At 42.5% G+C, this 19104-nt stretch overlaps 1 protein-coding gene across 1 annotated transcript in view; it reads right to left on the minus strand.

Moving 5' to 3' along the window:
• Window positions 1-663: 663 nt before the first annotated feature.
• Window positions 664-19104, minus strand: part of LOC130861009 (histone H1.8-like) — an 82720-nt gene continuing 64279 nt past the window's right edge. Inside the window, 1 exon segment of the mRNA XM_057749515.1 lies at window positions 664-890. Within this exon segment, the coding sequence (XP_057605498.1) occupies window positions 664-890 (227 nt within the window).

The raw sequence follows: 19104 nt of genomic DNA on the forward strand, positions 1-19104 counted from the left end.
GACCAGGCCTGGCCGTTTCCACCCAGTGTGGGACTCCTCTGATGGGCAGCCTTTGCTCTGGGGCTTGCTGGCTGGCAGACACCTTGTGAGGTTGCAAAGCTTTCTGAAGGCTTCCTGGGCCTCCACCCTTTCCCTTTCACAGGTGTCACTCCCAATAAACTGCTTGTACCCTAACTCTGTTTCAGAATTTGCTTCTTGGAGACCCAGTTGGCTGCTGCTTAGCTTCTTGACCTGTGCCCTCTCTGGCCTTGGTGTGCTCATCTTTATAATGGGCTAATAATGCCTAACTCAGAGGGTGGAGCGGGAACAAAATTAAATAATACATGCAGAGTGTTCAGCACTGTCTCTGGCATGGGGAAAGCACAACGTGTATGGTCTTTGTAACATTTCATTAAGTGTTTTTTAAAGTGATAATTTAATGGTATCTTGAGAACCAGAGAAACTTGTGCTGAAACCTTTGCTACGTTGTCTCTCCCTTGGAATTTCTGCAGGGCACGTCCTCTGCCCGGGGTCCTCCTCTGGGTCTGCTGTTCGGAGGAGGATCCTCCAGCCCACGACAGAGTCCAGCAGGGCCCAGAGGCCCGGAGCGGAGCGATGAGGAAGGTGGGGGTGGCCAGGCGGTGGGTGGCGGCTGGCCGGGTTGTTGAGTGTGTTCGGGTTGATCTATGAGGCCGTTCCCGGGAAGGATGACTTCAATTCTGCCCTGGAAGTGTGGCCCGAGCCCTGTTGCCCATCCATCTCCTGGGCTGTCAAACATTTCACAGGCGCCTGCCTGGGCCGGAGACAGTTTATAAGCTGCGTCTCTGTCTTGTGGTCCTGCTGCCTTGCTGCTTCCGTGTTTTGAGTCCTGTTGTGCTTACTCGGGAGGCCTGCGGGGTGTCTGTCTGTATCTGCAGGGGTGAAGGTGTGAGCAGGGAGGGAGGAGGAGCAAGCCGGAAGGGATGTAAAGCACTTTGAGAAAATGGGGTGTCACAGAAAAATCACGGAACCCCTAAGATGTTCCGTGCTGGAGTTTGCTGCGTGAGGCGTACACCCAGGGGTGTGTCCTCAGGTAGGGAACAAGGGTAGAACAGGCGTTCACTCTTAACATTTGTGAGGATCAGGGTTCAATCTGAGAATGTAACAAAGGCTATGGTCCCTGTCCTGAGAAAAATACAGACAGATCCAAACACCTTCCTGCCCAGGACCCTGTCCTGGCAACCCACTGCCTGCCAGGCCCCCTGCCCACCCTTGGCCTGGCTTACTTCTCCTCACATCTCAGGTATCAGCTCACCTGTGACCTCAGTAAGACTGCCCTGACCTCCCTAATTTATTCTTGCACCTAGAGCATCCTGCTTTTTCCTTGAAAGCATTTATTGCCATTTGCAATCCTCTATCCTCTGGGTTGTTTGGTTATTATGTTTCCTTGCTAAGTGGTAAGCTCTGCTAGAACAGGGGCTCTGTCTGTTTCCTCCAGCAGTAAAGGCCCTGGGTCTAGCATGTGTGGGCGTGGCATAGAGTGTACACTTGTTGAATGATTGGCTGGATAGATAGAGGTGTGGATGATCAGAAGACTGAACAAATTTGAGAACAAACTCGTTGCCTTGGAGCAATAGCATAGCCCCTTCCTCCAGCGTCACAGCGCAGCCCTGGCCTTTGGGGGAGCTCATGCTGGTTCCATGATCTGTGTTTCTGGTCTCCTCAACTTTCCTGGGAACTTTCGCTTTCTTGCGCCTTCTCTGCTCAGCATGGTGTGACACAGACCTAGGTGCAGAGAAACCTTCCAGAGGACTGGTTCCTTTCCTTTCTTAAGACCCTCCAGGATCCCGTTCAAACCTTAGGGGGAGAGCTTCAATAACACTGAGATTGAATTTTCCTCCAGCCGAGGGGGACAGGGGAATTAAAGTCAGATTTCATTTGATTTTAGACAAATACTATGACATTTATTGCACACCTGAATTGCTGGAGAGAAAAACATTCACGGGGCTGCCAAGCAACAGTCGTGCAGGCTGTGTCTTGCACACCGGCACCCAGGCATCCTGCCTCCATTCAGAGGGTGGACTTTCACCAGTTCACACATCAGCATTTGTCCATCCACCAAGTCCAGTGTCTGTGGGCTACAAACCCCTAGGGGGTACCCTTTTCTAATTCAGAAAATGCAGTCTGTTCAGGCACCAGCCTTGGAGGGGGAAAGAACTGGAGGGAGCAGGCAGGGCTAGATGATGGGTGTGTGCTGGGGCTGTGCAGTGGTCCAGGAGTGAGACCGGGCGGCCCAGAGCAAGGCAGTGCTCATGGGAGGAGGAACAGGGACTGCAGTTAGATGGGTCTTAGCCTCCAAAATATTCAAGACGGTGGAGGACAAAGTAAGCTTTTGCCTTACTCCTCATGGTTCCTTTAGTTTTTTGGCTTCAACAGCACTAATGTACTTTAGCTTTTAGTTTCTTCATGTTTTCGTTTTTCAACAAAGCAGATGTACAGGCCTATAAGCACATAAGCTGGAGTGGCCCCCAGGAGGGGACTCACCATCCTTTGGTTTGTTCCTTCGCTCATTCCTTTAACAGAGCACCTACTGTGTGCCAGCTTCTATTTTAGGAGCTGAAGATACAGCAGCGAACAAGTCAAACAAAGACACCTGCTCTTATGGAGCTTATATTCCAGTGGGGGAAATAAGCAGTAGACATAAAACATAAGAACATGATATGATGTGATAAAAAGTGATAAGTGCCATGGAAAAAAATGAAGAGATTTACGAGAGTGGCAGAGAAGGGGCACTTGTAATTTAAATGGGGTGGTTCCAATGAGCTTCACTGAGACGATGCTTGTGTGAAAACTTGAAGGACAGGAGAGGGAGAGAGTGATGGAGGAATCTGGGCTAAGATTCCTCCAGGCAGAGGAAACAGCCAGTGCCAGAGTCCTGAGGCAGAAGAGTGTCCGGCACACACGATTTTCACAGTCCCTACTATATGATCATTTTCTACTTGATGGACACTTCTCAAGGTTGAGTGCATGTACTCCAGGGCTCACCTCCATATACAGGATGTTTTGGGATAAACAAGGTTCACTTTCCTGGGGTTTCAATTTTGTGAAATTGAAGAAAAATATTAAGAAGCAGAATGCAAAACTTATGCTAATTTATTAGTGAAAGTATGAGGCTTGCAAAAGATATCATGCTCATATTTGTAGCAGACTCAAAACTGTTCTCTGGAATTCTTAATTTGGGAGCATGAGACAGTTGTGCTCTGTAATTTGGGGTACCTGAGTGGGGAAGAATGAGATGCCAGGTTTACGCATCTCTCTCCCCAACCAGGCTGGGAGAAGAGACTCTACTTTTCAGGTGGTTATTGCCTGTGCTGGGCACCTTGCCTGGCGTGTTGAGCATACTTGATACAGAGCAGCCCTTCCACTGTCTAATACCTTCTACATGAACTGCCCCCCTGTGCTGAGGTCTCTCCCTCTAAAAATCTGGGTTCAGATCACTCACTGTAAAGGTCTCAAGTTCATACAGGTGCCAGGAAGGTGAGAAAAGTGCATGAAGTGGGCTGCGGTGTGACACAGCAGGGAATGGTGAGGAGTGTGACAAACTGGAGAGCCCAGGGCTGTACAATAAGAGCAGCTGCTCCTCATCTCCATGAAGCCACTGGGAACCCAAATTACCAGTTCTTTCAATTTAAGAAAAATCAGACATCTGAATTTTCATGCGGGAAAAACTTTGATTTTCAAATATAGACAATTATATTGAAAATAGCTCTAGGCCAAGTTTGGAGAAATGGGACCTGCAAAAATGTATCCGTAGAGACCCAGAGCGGTGGGAACAGCCCTCCGGGGGTGCTGAGTGAGTAGCTGAGCCCAGCGACAAGTGCTCTATTGAGTCCTCAGGTTGGGTTGGAGCCAGCCTGAGCAGGTAGGACTCCTTCAAGAGTGAGTGAGTTCATCCTGGACAGACCTAAGGGGAGGGTGAGGGAATGTCCAGCTGAAAAAAAAAACAAACCCATTCTCTATTCAAGAATTGAGTCTGGGGGGTACATGTTAGATGTATGTCCCTACCAGTCTCCACTGTAGAAGTTAAATGTATTTCATCTGAAAAGGGGAAATTTAGTGAGCCAAATTATTGGCTCACTAAAATAAACGTTTAAGACATTCCCTGGGTGTCCAAAAAATGTCCTCTGGAATCTGCCTCTGTCCTCTGGCTCTGCTTTCCTCTGTGCTGACTTCAGTGTTGGGGAGGCTCCCAGCTAGAAGGCCAAGCTGGTTGTAGGCAGGCTTACATGCTACCAACTTAGCAACCTCTGTAGAAACAGAATGCATATTTTCTTATAGCTCCATTCAGAGTCTCTGGTTTGGCATTAACAGAGCTGCACTGAGTTGCATGCTTACATTCAGAACCTGGTAATGGGTCAACCTCTCCAGGACTACATGATGGAGAGTGGGGGAGGGGGCCACCAAAGGAAAATCAGGATGGTGTTTCCAGAGTATGTGAAGGGATGGATGTTGGGTATCAAAAACCAGGTTCTCGCTGGATTGAAGCATCGGGCAAAGATTCTCAACTTCCCAGCCAGCATCTGACACTTGCTTCTTCCTCCCCCTTCCTGTCCCCTCCAGCCATCCATCCCTGTGGCCTTTGGCAAGAAGACACTGCTGCTCCCATCTTGGCAGGGGTATTGATTGCCTGTCAGAGCCCCACAGAGCCTTGACATTGGCGTTTCATTTCACATGGTGTGTTGGAGACTCCCGGGCCCCAGCCTCCACCCTAATGCTTCTGCCCCTGCGCATTCCCACTGCCTTCCGGTAACCACTTTCCTTTTCTCTTCTCTGCAAGAGATGAGCTGTCTCATGTTTGTTGACTCTTACCCTACCACACATGAGTTTTTATTCTTTCTACCTCTTCTCTAGGAATTATTCCTTAATTCTCTAGTGTAGCTCTGAGAAAGGCTGCCATTCTGCTACTTCCCAATGTCGCCCTCTTATACTCCAGGTGCTTCCTGCCCTATCGGTGAGATGACAGATCTTGCCCCAAACTTATAGAATAAGATCTAAGGCTCTTAGGGTACACACATGTAGGAAAGCCGTTGAAGCCAAATGGGCTGTCTGGGGCAGACAGGGCTGAACAGGAGGACAGAGGTTACTGCCTGGAGGGAAATTCCAGGTCACAGCACAGGGAGGAGGAGCCTGGGCAGAGCCCAGTGGACTTTCTGAGTTGAAGAGATGGATGTAGGAGTCTGGGGAAACCAAAGCAAAGCACCTAGAGTTTACAGGGCAGAATACTGGAAAGAGAGCCTCACTGGGGGTGGGGGAGAGGGAGGGAGGGAGAGAAAGAGAGAGGGAGGGAGGGAGAGTGAGTGGGAGCGAAAGAGAGAAGAGTAGGACCTGGACATTTGCGGAAGACTTCCCTTAAGTCTCAGCTGAGTAATGATCAGCACAGGTATGTCAAGAAACCACCTAAGATCGAGGATAAAACCACTTAAGATGATTAGAGAAACAAATCACTGGAGATCCCACAGGACTGGCCATAGTTCCTGTTCCCACCAGCCAGAGGGGAAAGCTCAGAATAATCAGGAAGCGTTGGATAGAACACTTGGCAGGAGTGCTTAGCAGTCCTGCTTAAGAAAGTTTAGAAGCAAAGCTTAAAAGGGTCAAACTGTTTTCAAGTAACTTCACTGCATCTCAGAACAAATCTCAAGACTATTTATAAGAATACAAAAATATCCAGCACCCAAGAATGTAGAATTCACAATGGTCTGCCATTCAACAAAAAAGTTACCAGGAATGCAAAGAAGTAGGAATCTATGACCTATAATGAGGAGAAATATCAATCACTTGAACCTACTAAGAAATGACACGTGGTAGAATTAGTAGACAAGGACATTAAAAGAGTTATTAAAACTGTATTGCATATGAAATTCAAGAAGCTGGAAGAAAGATTGTGTACATTAAGCAGAGATATGTCACATAGGAAGACTCAGTTTACCAGATAAAATGCAAGATGCTTGGTTCAGTCTGTTTTTTTTTTTTTTTTTCTGTAGGTCCTTTTCTTCTCTTATGTTTCCCGCTTAGAGAAGTTCCTTTAGCATTTGTTGTAGGGCTGGTTTGGTGCTGCTGAATTCTCTTAGCTGTTACTTGTCTGTAAAGCTTTTGATTTCTCTGTCGAATCTGAATGAGATCCTTGCTGGGTAGAGTATTCTTGGTTGTAGGTTCTTCCCTGTCATCACTTGAAATATATCGTGCCACTCCCTTCTGGCTTGCAGAGTTTCTGCTGAGAAATCAGCTGTTAACCTGATGGGAGTTCCCTTGTATTTTATTTGTCATTTTTCCCTTGTTGCTTTTAATAACATTTCTCTGTCTTTAATTTGTGTCAGTTTGACTACTATATGTCTTGGCGTGTTTCTCCTTGGGTTTATCCTGCCTGGGACTCTCTGTGCTTCCTGGACTTGGGGAGCTATTTCCTTTCCAATGTTAGGGAAGTTTTCAACTATAATCTCTTCTGGTATTTTCTCCGGTCCTTTCTCTCTCTCTTCTCCTTCTGGGACCCCTATAATGCGAATGTTGGTATGTTTAACATTGTCCCAGAGATATCTTAGGCTGTCTTCAGTTCTTTTCATTCTTTTTTCTTTATTCTTTTCTGCATCAGTGATTATCACCATCCTGTCTTCCAGGTCACTTATTCGCCCTTCTGCCTCAGTTAATCTGCTCTTGGTTCCTTCTAGTATATTTTTCATTTCACTTATTGTGTTGCATAGCTCCGTTTGTTTGTTCTTTAATTCTTCTAGGTCTTTGGTAAACTTTTCTTGCAACTTTTCAATCTTTGCATCCAATCTTTTTTCAAAGTTCTGGATCATCTTCACCATCATTATTCTGAATTCTTTTTCCGGAATAGTGTCTATCTCCTCTTCATTTAGTTGTTTTTCTGGGGTTTTATCCTGTCCCTTCATCTGGTACAAAGTCTTTTGTTTTTTCATTTTCTCTGTCTTTCTGTGGCTGTGATTTTCAGTTCCACAAGATGAAATACTGCTGATACTGCTTGATTCTGCTGTCTGCCCTCTTGTGGAGGAAGCTGTCTAGGAGGCTCATGGGTGCTTCCTGATGGGAGGGACTGATGGTGGGTTGCCCTGGGTGGGCGGAGCTCAGTAAAACTTTAATCTGATTTGGTGGGTGGAGCTCAGTGACACTTTAATCTGCATGTCTGCCAATGGGTGGGGCTGTGTTCCCACCCTGGTGGTGGTTTGGCCTGAGGCGACCCAGCCCTGGAGCTTACAGGCTCTTTGGTGGACTCTGGAAGGGCCCACGCCAATGAGCACTTCTCAGAACCCCTGCTGCCAGTGCCCCTGTCTCCTTGGTGAGCCACAGCTGCCCCCCACCTCGGCAGGCAACCCTCCAACACCAGCAGGTAGGTCTGGTTCAGTCTCCTATGGGGTCACTTCTCCTTCCTGGGTCCTGGTAAGCACAATTTTTTGTGTGTCCTCCAAGAGTGAAGTCTCCATTTCCCCCAGTCCTGTGGAGGTCCTGCAATCAAATCCCGCTGGCTTTCAAAGTCTGATTCTCTGTGGATTCCTCCTCCCGTTGCTGGACCCCCAGGTTAGGAAGCCTGACATGGGGCTCAGAACCCTCAGGACTTCTGAGGTATAACTGTTCTCCAGCTTGTGAATCACCTACCCAGCATTTATGGGATTTGATTTTAACTCGATTGTGCCCCTCCTACCATCTCATGGCAGCTTCTCCTTTGTCTCTGGATGTGGGGTGGTTTTTTTGGTGAGTTCCAGTGTCTTTCTGTCGATGGTTGTTCAACAGTTAGTTGTAATTCTGGTGCTCTTGCAAGAGGGAGTGAGCGCACGTCCTCCTACTCCACCATCTTGATTCTTCCTCTCAATCTGAATTTCAGATAAGTGATGAATTTTTTTTAGTGTAAGTCCCAAATATTGCGTATAACATACACATGCTAAAAATTATTTACCATTTACCTGAAATTCAAATGTAATTGTGCATCTTGCGTTTTTCTTTGCTCAATCTTTTTTACGCAACATTAAGAAAGACCTGAATTGAACTTTTGGAGGTAAAATCTACAGTGACTGTGATTAAAAAATTGTATATGTATTATATACATACTTGTATACACACATGATGGAATTAAGAGCAGATTGGACATTGCAGATATAAAGATAAATTAACCTGAGGACACAGCAATAAAAACTATCCAAACCAAAACACACAGACAAAAAAAGACTAGGAAAAAAAAAGAACAGTAGTCTGATACACATTTAAATGGAGTGAGTGCCTAAAGGACCAAAGGAGTATGGTGGAAAACTATTTGCAAAAATAATGGGTAGAAATTTTCCAAATATGATGAAAATTATGAACCCACAGAGTGAGAGAAGATATATATTTTCAATGAAATGAATGAATGAGATATAGCATCACTATGGATTCTATAGCTATTGAAAGGATAGTGAGGAGGTACTATGAACAACATCACGCTAATACGTTTAATAGCTTAAATGAAATGGAAAGTTCCTTGAAAGACACAAACTACCAAAACCCGCTTAAGATAAAAAACAAATAACCAGAATAGCCTTATATCTCTTAAAGAAATTGAATTTGTATTTAAAACAAATAAATTTCATGCTCAGGTGGCTTCTTTGGTGAATTCTACCAAGTATCTAATGAAGAAATAATGCCACTTCTATCCAATATTTTTTTTGAAAGTAGGAAAGGAGGAAACACTTTCCAATTCATTGTGTGAGGCCAGAATTATGCTGGTACCAAAACCAGAAAAAGTTATTACATGAAAAATATACAGAAGAGTTACAATATAACTCATGAATTTTCATGCAAAACTTAACAGTGATAGAATATATATATGTATATGAATACAACATGACCTACTGAAGTGTATCCCAGGAATGCAAGATTGGTTTAATATTCAAAATTATCTCAGTGGAATTTACCATATGAGAGTCTATACAAAAATAATAAGTTCATCTAAATAGATGTAGTAAAAGCACTTGATAAATTCATCAACCATTCCTTAAAAAAGTTCTCAGGAATAGGAGGGAACTTCCTCATTCTGATTAAGAGCATCCAGTGAAAAGCCTATAGCTAATGTTCTTACTAGTGAAAGACAATGTTTTCCACTTAAGATAAGGAAAAATTTAAGAATATCCACTCCCACCAATTCTACTCAACATTACATTGGGGGTTCTAGTCAGTGCAATAAGGAAAGAAAAAGAAATGATAGACATTCAGGTTAAAAACGAAGATGTAAAATTCTATTCCAGATAACATGGAGGTCTGTGTTGAAAATCCTATAGAATCTATTATACAAGAAAGATATGAGAACTAAAAAAATGGTAAGATATGAGATGAGTTCACAAAAGCCAATTGAATTTCTATACACTCACAATAAAACAATTGGAAATAGGAATTTAAAAATGCTGTGTGTAATACCATAAAAATATGAAATATTGAGAGAGACAACTGACAAAAGATTTGAAATACCTCTACACTGAAAAGTACAAAACATTACTGAGAGAAATTAAAGCTCTAAATATATATAGAAAGCTAGCTACACTGTGTTTGAGGATTCAAAGTCTCAATGTTTTTATAATGTCAATTCCTCCCAAATTGACTTACAGATTCAATGCAATCCTAGTCAAATTCCAACAAGTTGTGGTTTTTTTTAATAGAAACATTCAAGGTGATTCATAAATGCAAATGACCTATACTAGCCAAAATAACTTCGTAAAGAAGAACAAAGTTAGAGGATTTACACTATTTGATTCCAAGACTTATTATAAATCTACAGTAATCAAGACAGTGTGATATTGACATGGAGTTAGACAAATAGGTCAGTGGAACAGAACAGAGGCCAGAAATACCTGAACACATATGCAGTTAATTAATTAAATTTTGAACAGCAATTCAGTAGAAGAACATTTATCTTCTCAACAAATGGTGATGAAACAACTAGATATCCACATTGTACAATGAATTTTAATACACCACGTACATTTTTATGCAAAAATTAACTCAAAATGAGTCCTATCCTTACCTGTAAAACCTGAAACTGTAAAACTTCTTAAAAAAATGTTGAAGAAAATTTATGATCTTGGGTTAGGCGATATTTTTTTAGACATGACACTAAAAGCACTATCCTTAAAAGAAAATAATCAATAATAGGACTTCATAAAAATTTGAACCTCTGCTCCTTGAAAGACATTGTTAAGGGAATGAGAAGGCAAGCTACACATGAGGAGGAATCATTTACAAATCACACATCTGAAAGGGACTTGATCTAGAATAAGCATGGAACTCTCAAAATTCAAAAATAAGAAAATAATCTGATAATAGCAAGCACACACTGTAGCAAAGAAGACAGGCAGCAAATAAACACATGAAAAGATGCATATTGTTAGTCATTGTGGGATGATCTAATGCCTAAATATAAAGAGACTTATCATGTTGGGACTTCCCTGGTGGTACAGTGGTAAAGAATCTGTCCTGCAGGGGATGCAGGTTTGATCCCTGGTCAGGGAATTAAGATCCCACATACCCTGGGGCAACTAAACCTGTGTACCACAACTGCTTACTGAGCCTGGGCAGCTCAACCAGAGAGCCCGTGTGTGGCGAACTACAGAGTCCATGTGCTCTGGAGCCCGTGAGCCACAACTACAGAGAGGAAAAAAACCTGCAAGCCACAACTAGAGAGAAACTCATGTGCCACAACAAAGACCTGACAGAGCCAAAAAAAAAAAAAGATGTTAAATATTGGTAAACACACAGAGCAATTGGGATGCTCATATACTGTTGGTGGCAATGTTAAGTGGCTGGACTTTACGTTCCTATGTATCTCCTAACAAGCATATGCCCATACAGAGGCTTTCACAGCATCTTCATTTGTTATCACCATAAACTGGAAACAACTGAAATGTCCATCAGCAGGTGAATGGAGAAAGAAATTATGGTATAACCATATAACGGTATATTCATATGCTACTCTTCAGCAGTAAAAAGGAACAAGCTATTGATACATGCAACAATGCATATAAAAATAAAAATGATTGTGTTGAGCAATGTATCTGACGTGATGAAAGCAAAAAACCTGCAACCAAGAATATTCTACCCAGCAAGGGTATCATTTAGATTTGAAGGAGAGAGAAAGAGTTTTACAGGCAAGAAAAAGCTAAAGGAATTCAACATCACTAAACAAAAATAAACTCAAAATGGACTAAAGACTAAATGTAAGACCTGAAACCATATGGCTCCTAAAAGAAACATAAGCAATATACTCTCTGACATCAATCTTAGCAATATATATATAATGTCTCCTCAGGTAAGGGAAAAATTTAAAAATAGACAGATGGGACTACATCAAACTGAAAAGCTTCTGCCAACAGAAAGAAGGAAAAAGCAACTGCCAACAGAAAGAAGGAAAAGGCCACCTATTGAATGGGAGAAGACATTTGCAAATATTAAAGCTGATAGGAGGTTGATATCCAAAATATACAAAGAACGCATACAACTCAATATCAAATAAACAACCCAGTTTAAAAACTGGGCAGAGGACCTGAATAGACATTTTTCCAAAAAACATCAGAGGGTCAACAGACATATGAAAAGATGCTCCTCAGAGAAATGTAAATCAAATTCATAATGAGATATCACTTCACACTCATTAGAATGACTATTATCAAAAAGACAACAAATAGCAAGTGTTGGTGAGAATGTGAAGAAAAGGGAACCCTTGTGTACTATAGGTGGGAATGTAAATTGGTTCAGTCATGATGAAAACCAGTGTGGAAAATTATTCAAAAAATTAAAAATAGTACTACCACATGATCCAGCATTTCCACTTCTGGACATTTTTCTGAAGAAAACAAAAACACTAATTCAAAAAGATATACACACCCCTAGATTCATTTCAGCATTATTTACAATAGCCAATATGTGGAAGCAACCTATGTGTCCATCAATAGATGAATGGATAAAGAAGAGGTGATACACACACACACACACACACACACACACACACACACACAATGGAATACTACTCAGCCATAAAAAAGATTGAAATCTTGCCATTTGTGACAACATGGATGGACCTAGAGGATATTATGGCTAAGGGAAATAAGTCACACAGAGATAGGCAAATACCATATTATTTCACACATGTGTGGAATTAAAAAAGCAAAACAAATGAACAAACATAATCAAACAGAAACAGACTTATAGTTACAAATGAGTGGTTTCCAGAGGGGAGGGTGTGAGGCATGAATGAAATAGGTGAGGACAATTAAGAGGTACAATTTCTAGCTACAAAAACTTCCAGTACATCCTCCATTGGGATGTAGTGTACAGCATGGGTAATATAGTCAATAATATTGTAATATCTTTGTATGGTGATGGATGGTAACCGGACTTATGGCATTGATCATTTTGCAATGTATAGAAGTGTTATAATACTATGCTGTGCACCTGGAACAAACATAGTGTTGTAGGTCAATTATACTTTAAAAAATTAAATTAAATTATAAAGAATATTCAATAACATTTATTGTGGTCTTTTTCTGGGATGGGAAACTGGGATTTGGGATAGAAAGGAAACAGTTTTACTGCTTATGGTCTTGTAATTCTGGTGTTTTTACTTTATGCAAATATTACCAATTTTTTTTAAAGCACCCACCCCCCCCACAAATCAAAACCACAAAAGTTTAAAAAAGACTCCAAATTAGAATCTGCCTGGGCATGTTCATGTTTTCAGCTTATTTTGGCACAGGCTTTGGCATATGTGTTAGTTAAACCATGTTTATTGTAGTAACAGACCCAATATGTAACAGGTCAACACATTATATGTGTATTTTTCACTTATGCAGCAGTCCTGATTGAGCATTCAGATCAGCAGGGCAGCTTCTCTGCACAGCAGCAATCAGAGACGCAGACTGTTGCCATCTTGTGGCTCTTCCTTCCCTTCTGGCCTTAGAACAAGTCTAAGCATCCAGCAGAAGGGAGGAAATAAGATAGAGAAGCAAGCATAGGAAGCTTTATGGACCAGACTTGGAAGAGGCTCACTTCACTTCTCTCCTTCTAACTTATCATATGACCACACACTGCAAGAGAGTCTGGGGATTGGAGTACATCTGGTGCGTAGATGGAAAGAGGAATGTGTTCCATGTATAGCCAATAGTCTCTAACGGTTACAGTGCACAAACAACACTCAGAAATACACATTGAGTCAAGGGTTTACAGCATCCTGCAGGAACGGAACCCAGCGAGTAATCTGAGGTTCTCTCGTCATTCCTCATGTCTTTCCTGGAATCTGTTCCCTGTACCCAGCTTTCTAACCTCTCCATAGGGGAACTGTAATGGAAGCAGTATCCCAAGCTAGAAAGAACATGAGGCTGAAAGGCAGGAGGCCTGGGTTCTAGTCATCATTGTAATTATCTGAATCTTGTTTCTTTGTCTATAAAATGGAATGGTGGTATTTTTATTCCTAGAAGGGTTTGAGCGCTACCTTCTTAGTTCAGTCTTTAGTGATAGATGAGGAGGGGGAGAAATCTAGGAAGGGAGGAAGACACTAATGGAAAGAAGGAATGGAGGAAGGAATCATATTTTTTTCTGAGAACTTACCTGTGCCAGGGATTCAGCTAGTTACTTCATATGCCTTAGTTCTTTTAATTCTCAAGACAATGTTGCAAAATGTCACTATTATAAGATCCATTTTACAGGTGAGGAAACTGGGTCTAGAGTGCTGAAGGGACAGGGTCACTTGACTTCCAGGGTCACATAGCTAGGGTATGATGGAGCTGGGGTTAGAACCCAGCTATTTATGACTCTAAACCCTGTGCTCCAAGCTAGTAAAATGCAGCCCTGGGGCTTTCTAGTAAATCCACTTTCTTTGCCAGAGCTTTGGATCATAATCCCCTCTCTGCTCGTAAACACGTCGGCCCAGAGAGGTGGAGGGTCCTCCTGCTGTTGATTTAATATTTTGGAGGAAATAGGTTTATGACCTAAATATATTTCTCCCTGTTAAATGTTATAGCTTCTTTGAGCTTTGCATTTGGCTTAACATTGCTTTACGGTTGGTTTGGGGTTTCTGCAGTGAGTTTGGCTGGGGTCCTCCAGAGGCACCACTGCCCACTTCTGAACTCCCCTGCCACAATTTACCGTAAGTCTTGTTAGGTCTATGTCTGGATTAATTAGGGGTTTCATTGTAAAGCACGTAACAGAAATTTCAATCACACTTACCAAACAAAGAACAAGCAACAAGAAATGTGGAGGGAATCAAATTATGGCTATTTAGCAGCTCTGTAATATCATCAGTATCCCAGGCTCTCTCTCTCTTTCCTCTCTACCATTCCTAGCATATGGAATTTGGCTTTATGCATGTTACCTCATGGTCCCAAGATGGCTGCCATACCTCCTGGCATCACATCCAGATTCTAGGCATGGCATGAAAGGAATATGCAAAATTTGAAGCCAGTCAAATCTGTTTCCTTTTCAAAAGCCCAAATACCTCATCCAGTGTATTTATTTATCTATTCATTTATCTATTTACTGATCATGACTGAATAACATGTCACCCTTATTTGCAAGAAAGATTGGGAGGTGGATATTTTTAAATACTTGCCAACCAGAAGATGTCTGGGATTATATGAGTAATAAAATAAGTGGGTACTGGAGTGGGCAACTATTGGTATTTGCCACAATCCTGTAAATATCTTTTCGATGTGTCTATTTCCCTTTATCTGCACTGACACTCCAGGCCATTATTATTCTTTCTTGGACTCTGAAATATCTTCATGTTTTGTATTTCCACATTCCCTCTTAACTCCCCCTTCCTCCCACATAATCTATTTTCTACACTGTGGCCAGAGAGAACTCTATGGAACATAAATCTGACCATGTCAATCCCCTGAAGGATAATGTATTGAGTTAGTACTATGTGTTTTATTTTATATTTTTTTCTGTTGTTAAAGAAAAAATGAGAACTATCTGCCTCCCTTCTTGAATTGATGTGTAAGCAGGGTCTTAAGTGAGTCTTAGCAACCTGGGGCTTCTTTTGCTTAAGGGAAGATTTAGGAGCTGTAGGGATGCTTGGTGACTGGAGACAGAAGGATTCTAAGTTGGGAGAGAATTTTCCAAAGAGTGGGGTGAAGATGGGTTTGGGGGTTCTGCTACATCAGAACCCTGATCTCTGCTTCCTTGTGGTACCCTTGGGAAGCAGATGGCTTAGAAGGAGATACCGTATGGTACATCTAAGGACACTGGGCTCAGATGCCAGGGCACCAGCCTTGGCAAACACCCTATCCCATAGCTTTGGGAAGCAGCATGAAGATACAGCTTCAAGGAACCATAAAGACTTGCAAAAGTGACATATATTAGGCAAGGCCAACCTTGTGGGCATGGGACTTATGAAGTCACACTGAGCGCATCACAAAAAAAGGACCCTGCGCTAAGCTGAATGCTTTTGTGTCACCATCTGAAAATTCTTAATAATCTTTGAACAAGGTTATTATTTTGCACAAATTTTTATTTTGTACAAATTATGTAACTGGTTCTGATGTCAGTGACAAGTGTGACCCAGAAGCCTGGATGGTGTAAGCCTCTCAGCACTTTTGTACAATCCTTCTGGGGAGCTGGAAAAGAAGCCCCAGTGATAACTGAGTTTCCTTTCAGGCAAGTGGTTAGAGTCAGATTTAATTTGATTATTGGGACAAAAGGGAAATAAGATGATATTTCTTGTTCCTGAATATGATGGTGACGTGAAATTCACACCTACTACAGCTTCAGAGGTTCCTCATTTTGCTCAGGACACTCTACTTCCCACAAGGCTACTGCAGAGCAGTCTATAGAAAGTCCACACAGATACAAAATTATACAAAGTTAGCATCTTGTAACCGGGAGAGGAAACTTTGTGTGAGAGTTCCCGTCCTCCCAGAGGAAGAAGGGCTGAAAGATGAAAGGAGGGGAAGTATGTCCTGGAGAAAAAATTTGCACCTCTTTTCCCTAACTCAGGAGGAGAGAGCAAATGTCCTTAGCCAGATTCTGAAGACAAGGCGCTTTAGAGTTCCTTCTCTCTGACTGGGTCATGCGTACACCTATGAACCAATCACTGTGGCCATGGAAATAAGATAAAGCCAGCGGTACCCATAGACATTCTGGGTACAGAAACCAACCTATCATCTTTTTGCTTACTTTGGTTTGTGTTGGGTTTTCTATTTGCAACCGAAAAGCTGGCTTCACCTAGAATACAGGTCCCAGAAGTCCTAGATCGTTCCACTGAATTCCGTAAAAGCAGCAATCTCTTTCCTGCTATTCACTGGTTCTGAGTAAGATTGGCCCAGCAAAGAGATCAAGGCTGGGATGAATATTTATCCCTCCATCTGCCAGTCAAGGATCCTGGAGGAAAGGGGAGAATGGATTCCTCCCTTCTCAGTTCTTAACAGACAGCCTATTCCAATGAACAGAATTTCTGTCTAATTTTACCATTAACAGGAAATACTTTAAAAGATTTAAAACATTTAAGTAGGTTAATTCTTTTCAAAAAGAACAGTGAAGTTTTAAAAACTGCTTCCATCAGTAAATTTAAAATACAATAAATAATTTAGGGTTCAATTTTCCCTCCACAATGAAGAATTAAGAACCTTCAGTCTCTCAAATATTCTCTTGAAAAAAAAAAGCTACAAATTCTTTCTCTCCTTTCTCTGGCCTCAGAACTTGGCACTAGGGCTTGGGGTTGGGCTGATTATCATGTTTTGGCAGCTGAAATTCCTTTCCAATAAGAAACATTTCTTTTTAATTGCTACCTCCCTCCCTTCCCGCCCCCCTCCCCCCCAGAGATAGTCAAATCCTCCAAATTTTTTCCTTTGAGAGCAAGAGAGATGAGATATTTATGGCCATTTTGCAGATGCAGAAACTGAGACTCAGTTAAGTGACTTCACCAGGCATGTGGAATAATCTGAGTCAATTTACTCTGCCTAACAGTAAATAAAACAACCTGGGAGGAGAAAAAGATGGCGGCGAAGTAGAGAGACGTGGAGTGCATCCCTCTCCACAGATGCATTGGGAATGCATGGAAGGACGCAGTCATTCCCACAGAGAACCAGCTGAACACCAGCAGACGGCCTCGGACACCAGAAAGGGCTGCGGGGAGCCCGACATAGCCGGTAGGGAGGCATCTACGAGGGCTCAAAGAGGGTGAAGCGGCTGAGCTGTGGCAGACGGGAGGGAGTGAGAAACATACGGAGGGTCCGCAGCGCAGCTCAGCGTTCCCGGACCGAGACATTGATCCGCGGCTGAACGGAGGGTCCAGGAGCGGGAGCGTGGGAACTGGAGAGCTGGTTCAGGGGGAGAAACATTGTTGCTGGTAGGGTGACCGACCGAGAGGACAGGAGGGAGGAGGTCCGCGGAGAGGAGTGCCGGTCCCTGAGAGCTGCCCGGCCATGATGGCGGCTGGAGGCTGCAGGCTCCCGGGCAGAGGGGAGGAGCCGCGCGCGTAGCCTCTCCCTCTCTTTCGGCGCCTCTGCAACAGGCAGTGGAGAGACACCCTGCGGGCCACCTAAGGCGCTCAGGGATAACAAGCACCCTCAGGCGCTCGGGCGGGGCTAGATTAAAACTCCTTGCAACGCCAGCAGCAGGGAGGCTGCCGAGAGAAAAAAAAAACCAGCATCCAAATGAAAAAACCCCGAGAGAGGCCCAACTCTAAGACTTTCTGTGTACGCCTGAGCCACCAGCGCCCTCTGCAACAGGCACCTCCAAGCCTGACTGAAACAACAGTGCGCCACTGCTCACTCACTCCCAGGAGAAGGAGCCACTATTGTACCCTCTCCCTCCCCACACACCGAGGCTTACAGACGAACAATAAAGGAACCTCTGCTGGTCACAGAATAACACACACACAAAAAAAACCCAAGGCAAGGAGAAGGACACTTACAGCTGAGACGCTAAGGAAACAGAAATAGTAGTATCAATACCTATTGAACTGGTCCATTCTGGGATCAGTTCTGGATTTTTTTTTTTTCCTTTCTCTCTCTCTCTCTCTCTTTTTTTTTTTTTTTTGATTTATTAAATACGATCTTAGCCCTAAGGGATCTACAAGTTTTACAACATAATTTTTTAAGGATATTTATTATTCTTTTTTTTTTTTTTTGCCTTTTTATATACTTCTATATCTAGCTAAGTTTTTGGTAGTACGGACAAAATATCTTTCATACTCTCCTTTCATCCCTTTCTTTTATACACTTCTATTCCTTTCTTTTTCTTTGCATATTTCCAACCACATTATGCTCTTCTGTTCCCCTTTCTTCCAGCCATTTTAAATGTATTTTATCTTAACATACTTATAAGGAACACTATCGGTCTGCTCAGACTCCTTGCTCTATTCTCCAGATGATGCACTGCCTTGGTATTAATATTAGGCTTTTGTCTTTATCTTAGTTCTTAGTACAGTTGTCTGATTACATTCTGAGAATCTCCATTCTCTCTGGTGGTACTCCAGCTCATTTCTATATTTGATCCGAGCTTACAAAATCTCCCTGGATTGATGTTTGTATGTGTAGGGTGTTATTTGTTGTTTGTTTGCTTTTGCTTTTGTCTCTGATTTGTTCTGTTTCAGTTGTCAATTTCTGCTGGGTTTCTCTTTGAATATCTGATAGCACACTGGGGTTCTGTCAGGTCTTTCTAGAGCCTTATGTCCTAACAGATTCAATAATTGTGTGTCTTATACATGTATGTGTTTCCTAGACTGAATATTCGTTTAATCCAATACTTGGACATTAGTCTGAGGCTTGGACAGTCTTCTATAAACACCTCTATCACCAGGACAAGCAACCCCAAAAGCTTGGACAACCATGAGGAAACAAAGAAACCCCATGCAGGCAAAGGAGCAGGAAAAAAACCCACAAGACCAAATAAATGAGGAGGAAATAGGAAAAATGCCTGAAAAAGAATTTAGAGTAATGATAGTAAAAATGATACAAAATCTCGATAACAAAATAGAGAAAGTACAAGAAACAGTTCATAAGAACTCAGAAAAACAAACAGCAATGGATAACAAAATAACTGAAATTAAAAATACTCTAGATGCTATAACCAGCAGAATGACTGAGGCAGAAGAACGAATAAGTGAGTTGGGAGATA

Source organism: Hippopotamus amphibius, chromosome 9, assembly GCF_030028045.1.
Source record: "Hippopotamus amphibius kiboko isolate mHipAmp2 chromosome 9, mHipAmp2.hap2, whole genome shotgun sequence".
Classification (NCBI taxonomy): Eukaryota; Metazoa; Chordata; class Mammalia; order Artiodactyla; family Hippopotamidae; genus Hippopotamus; species Hippopotamus amphibius.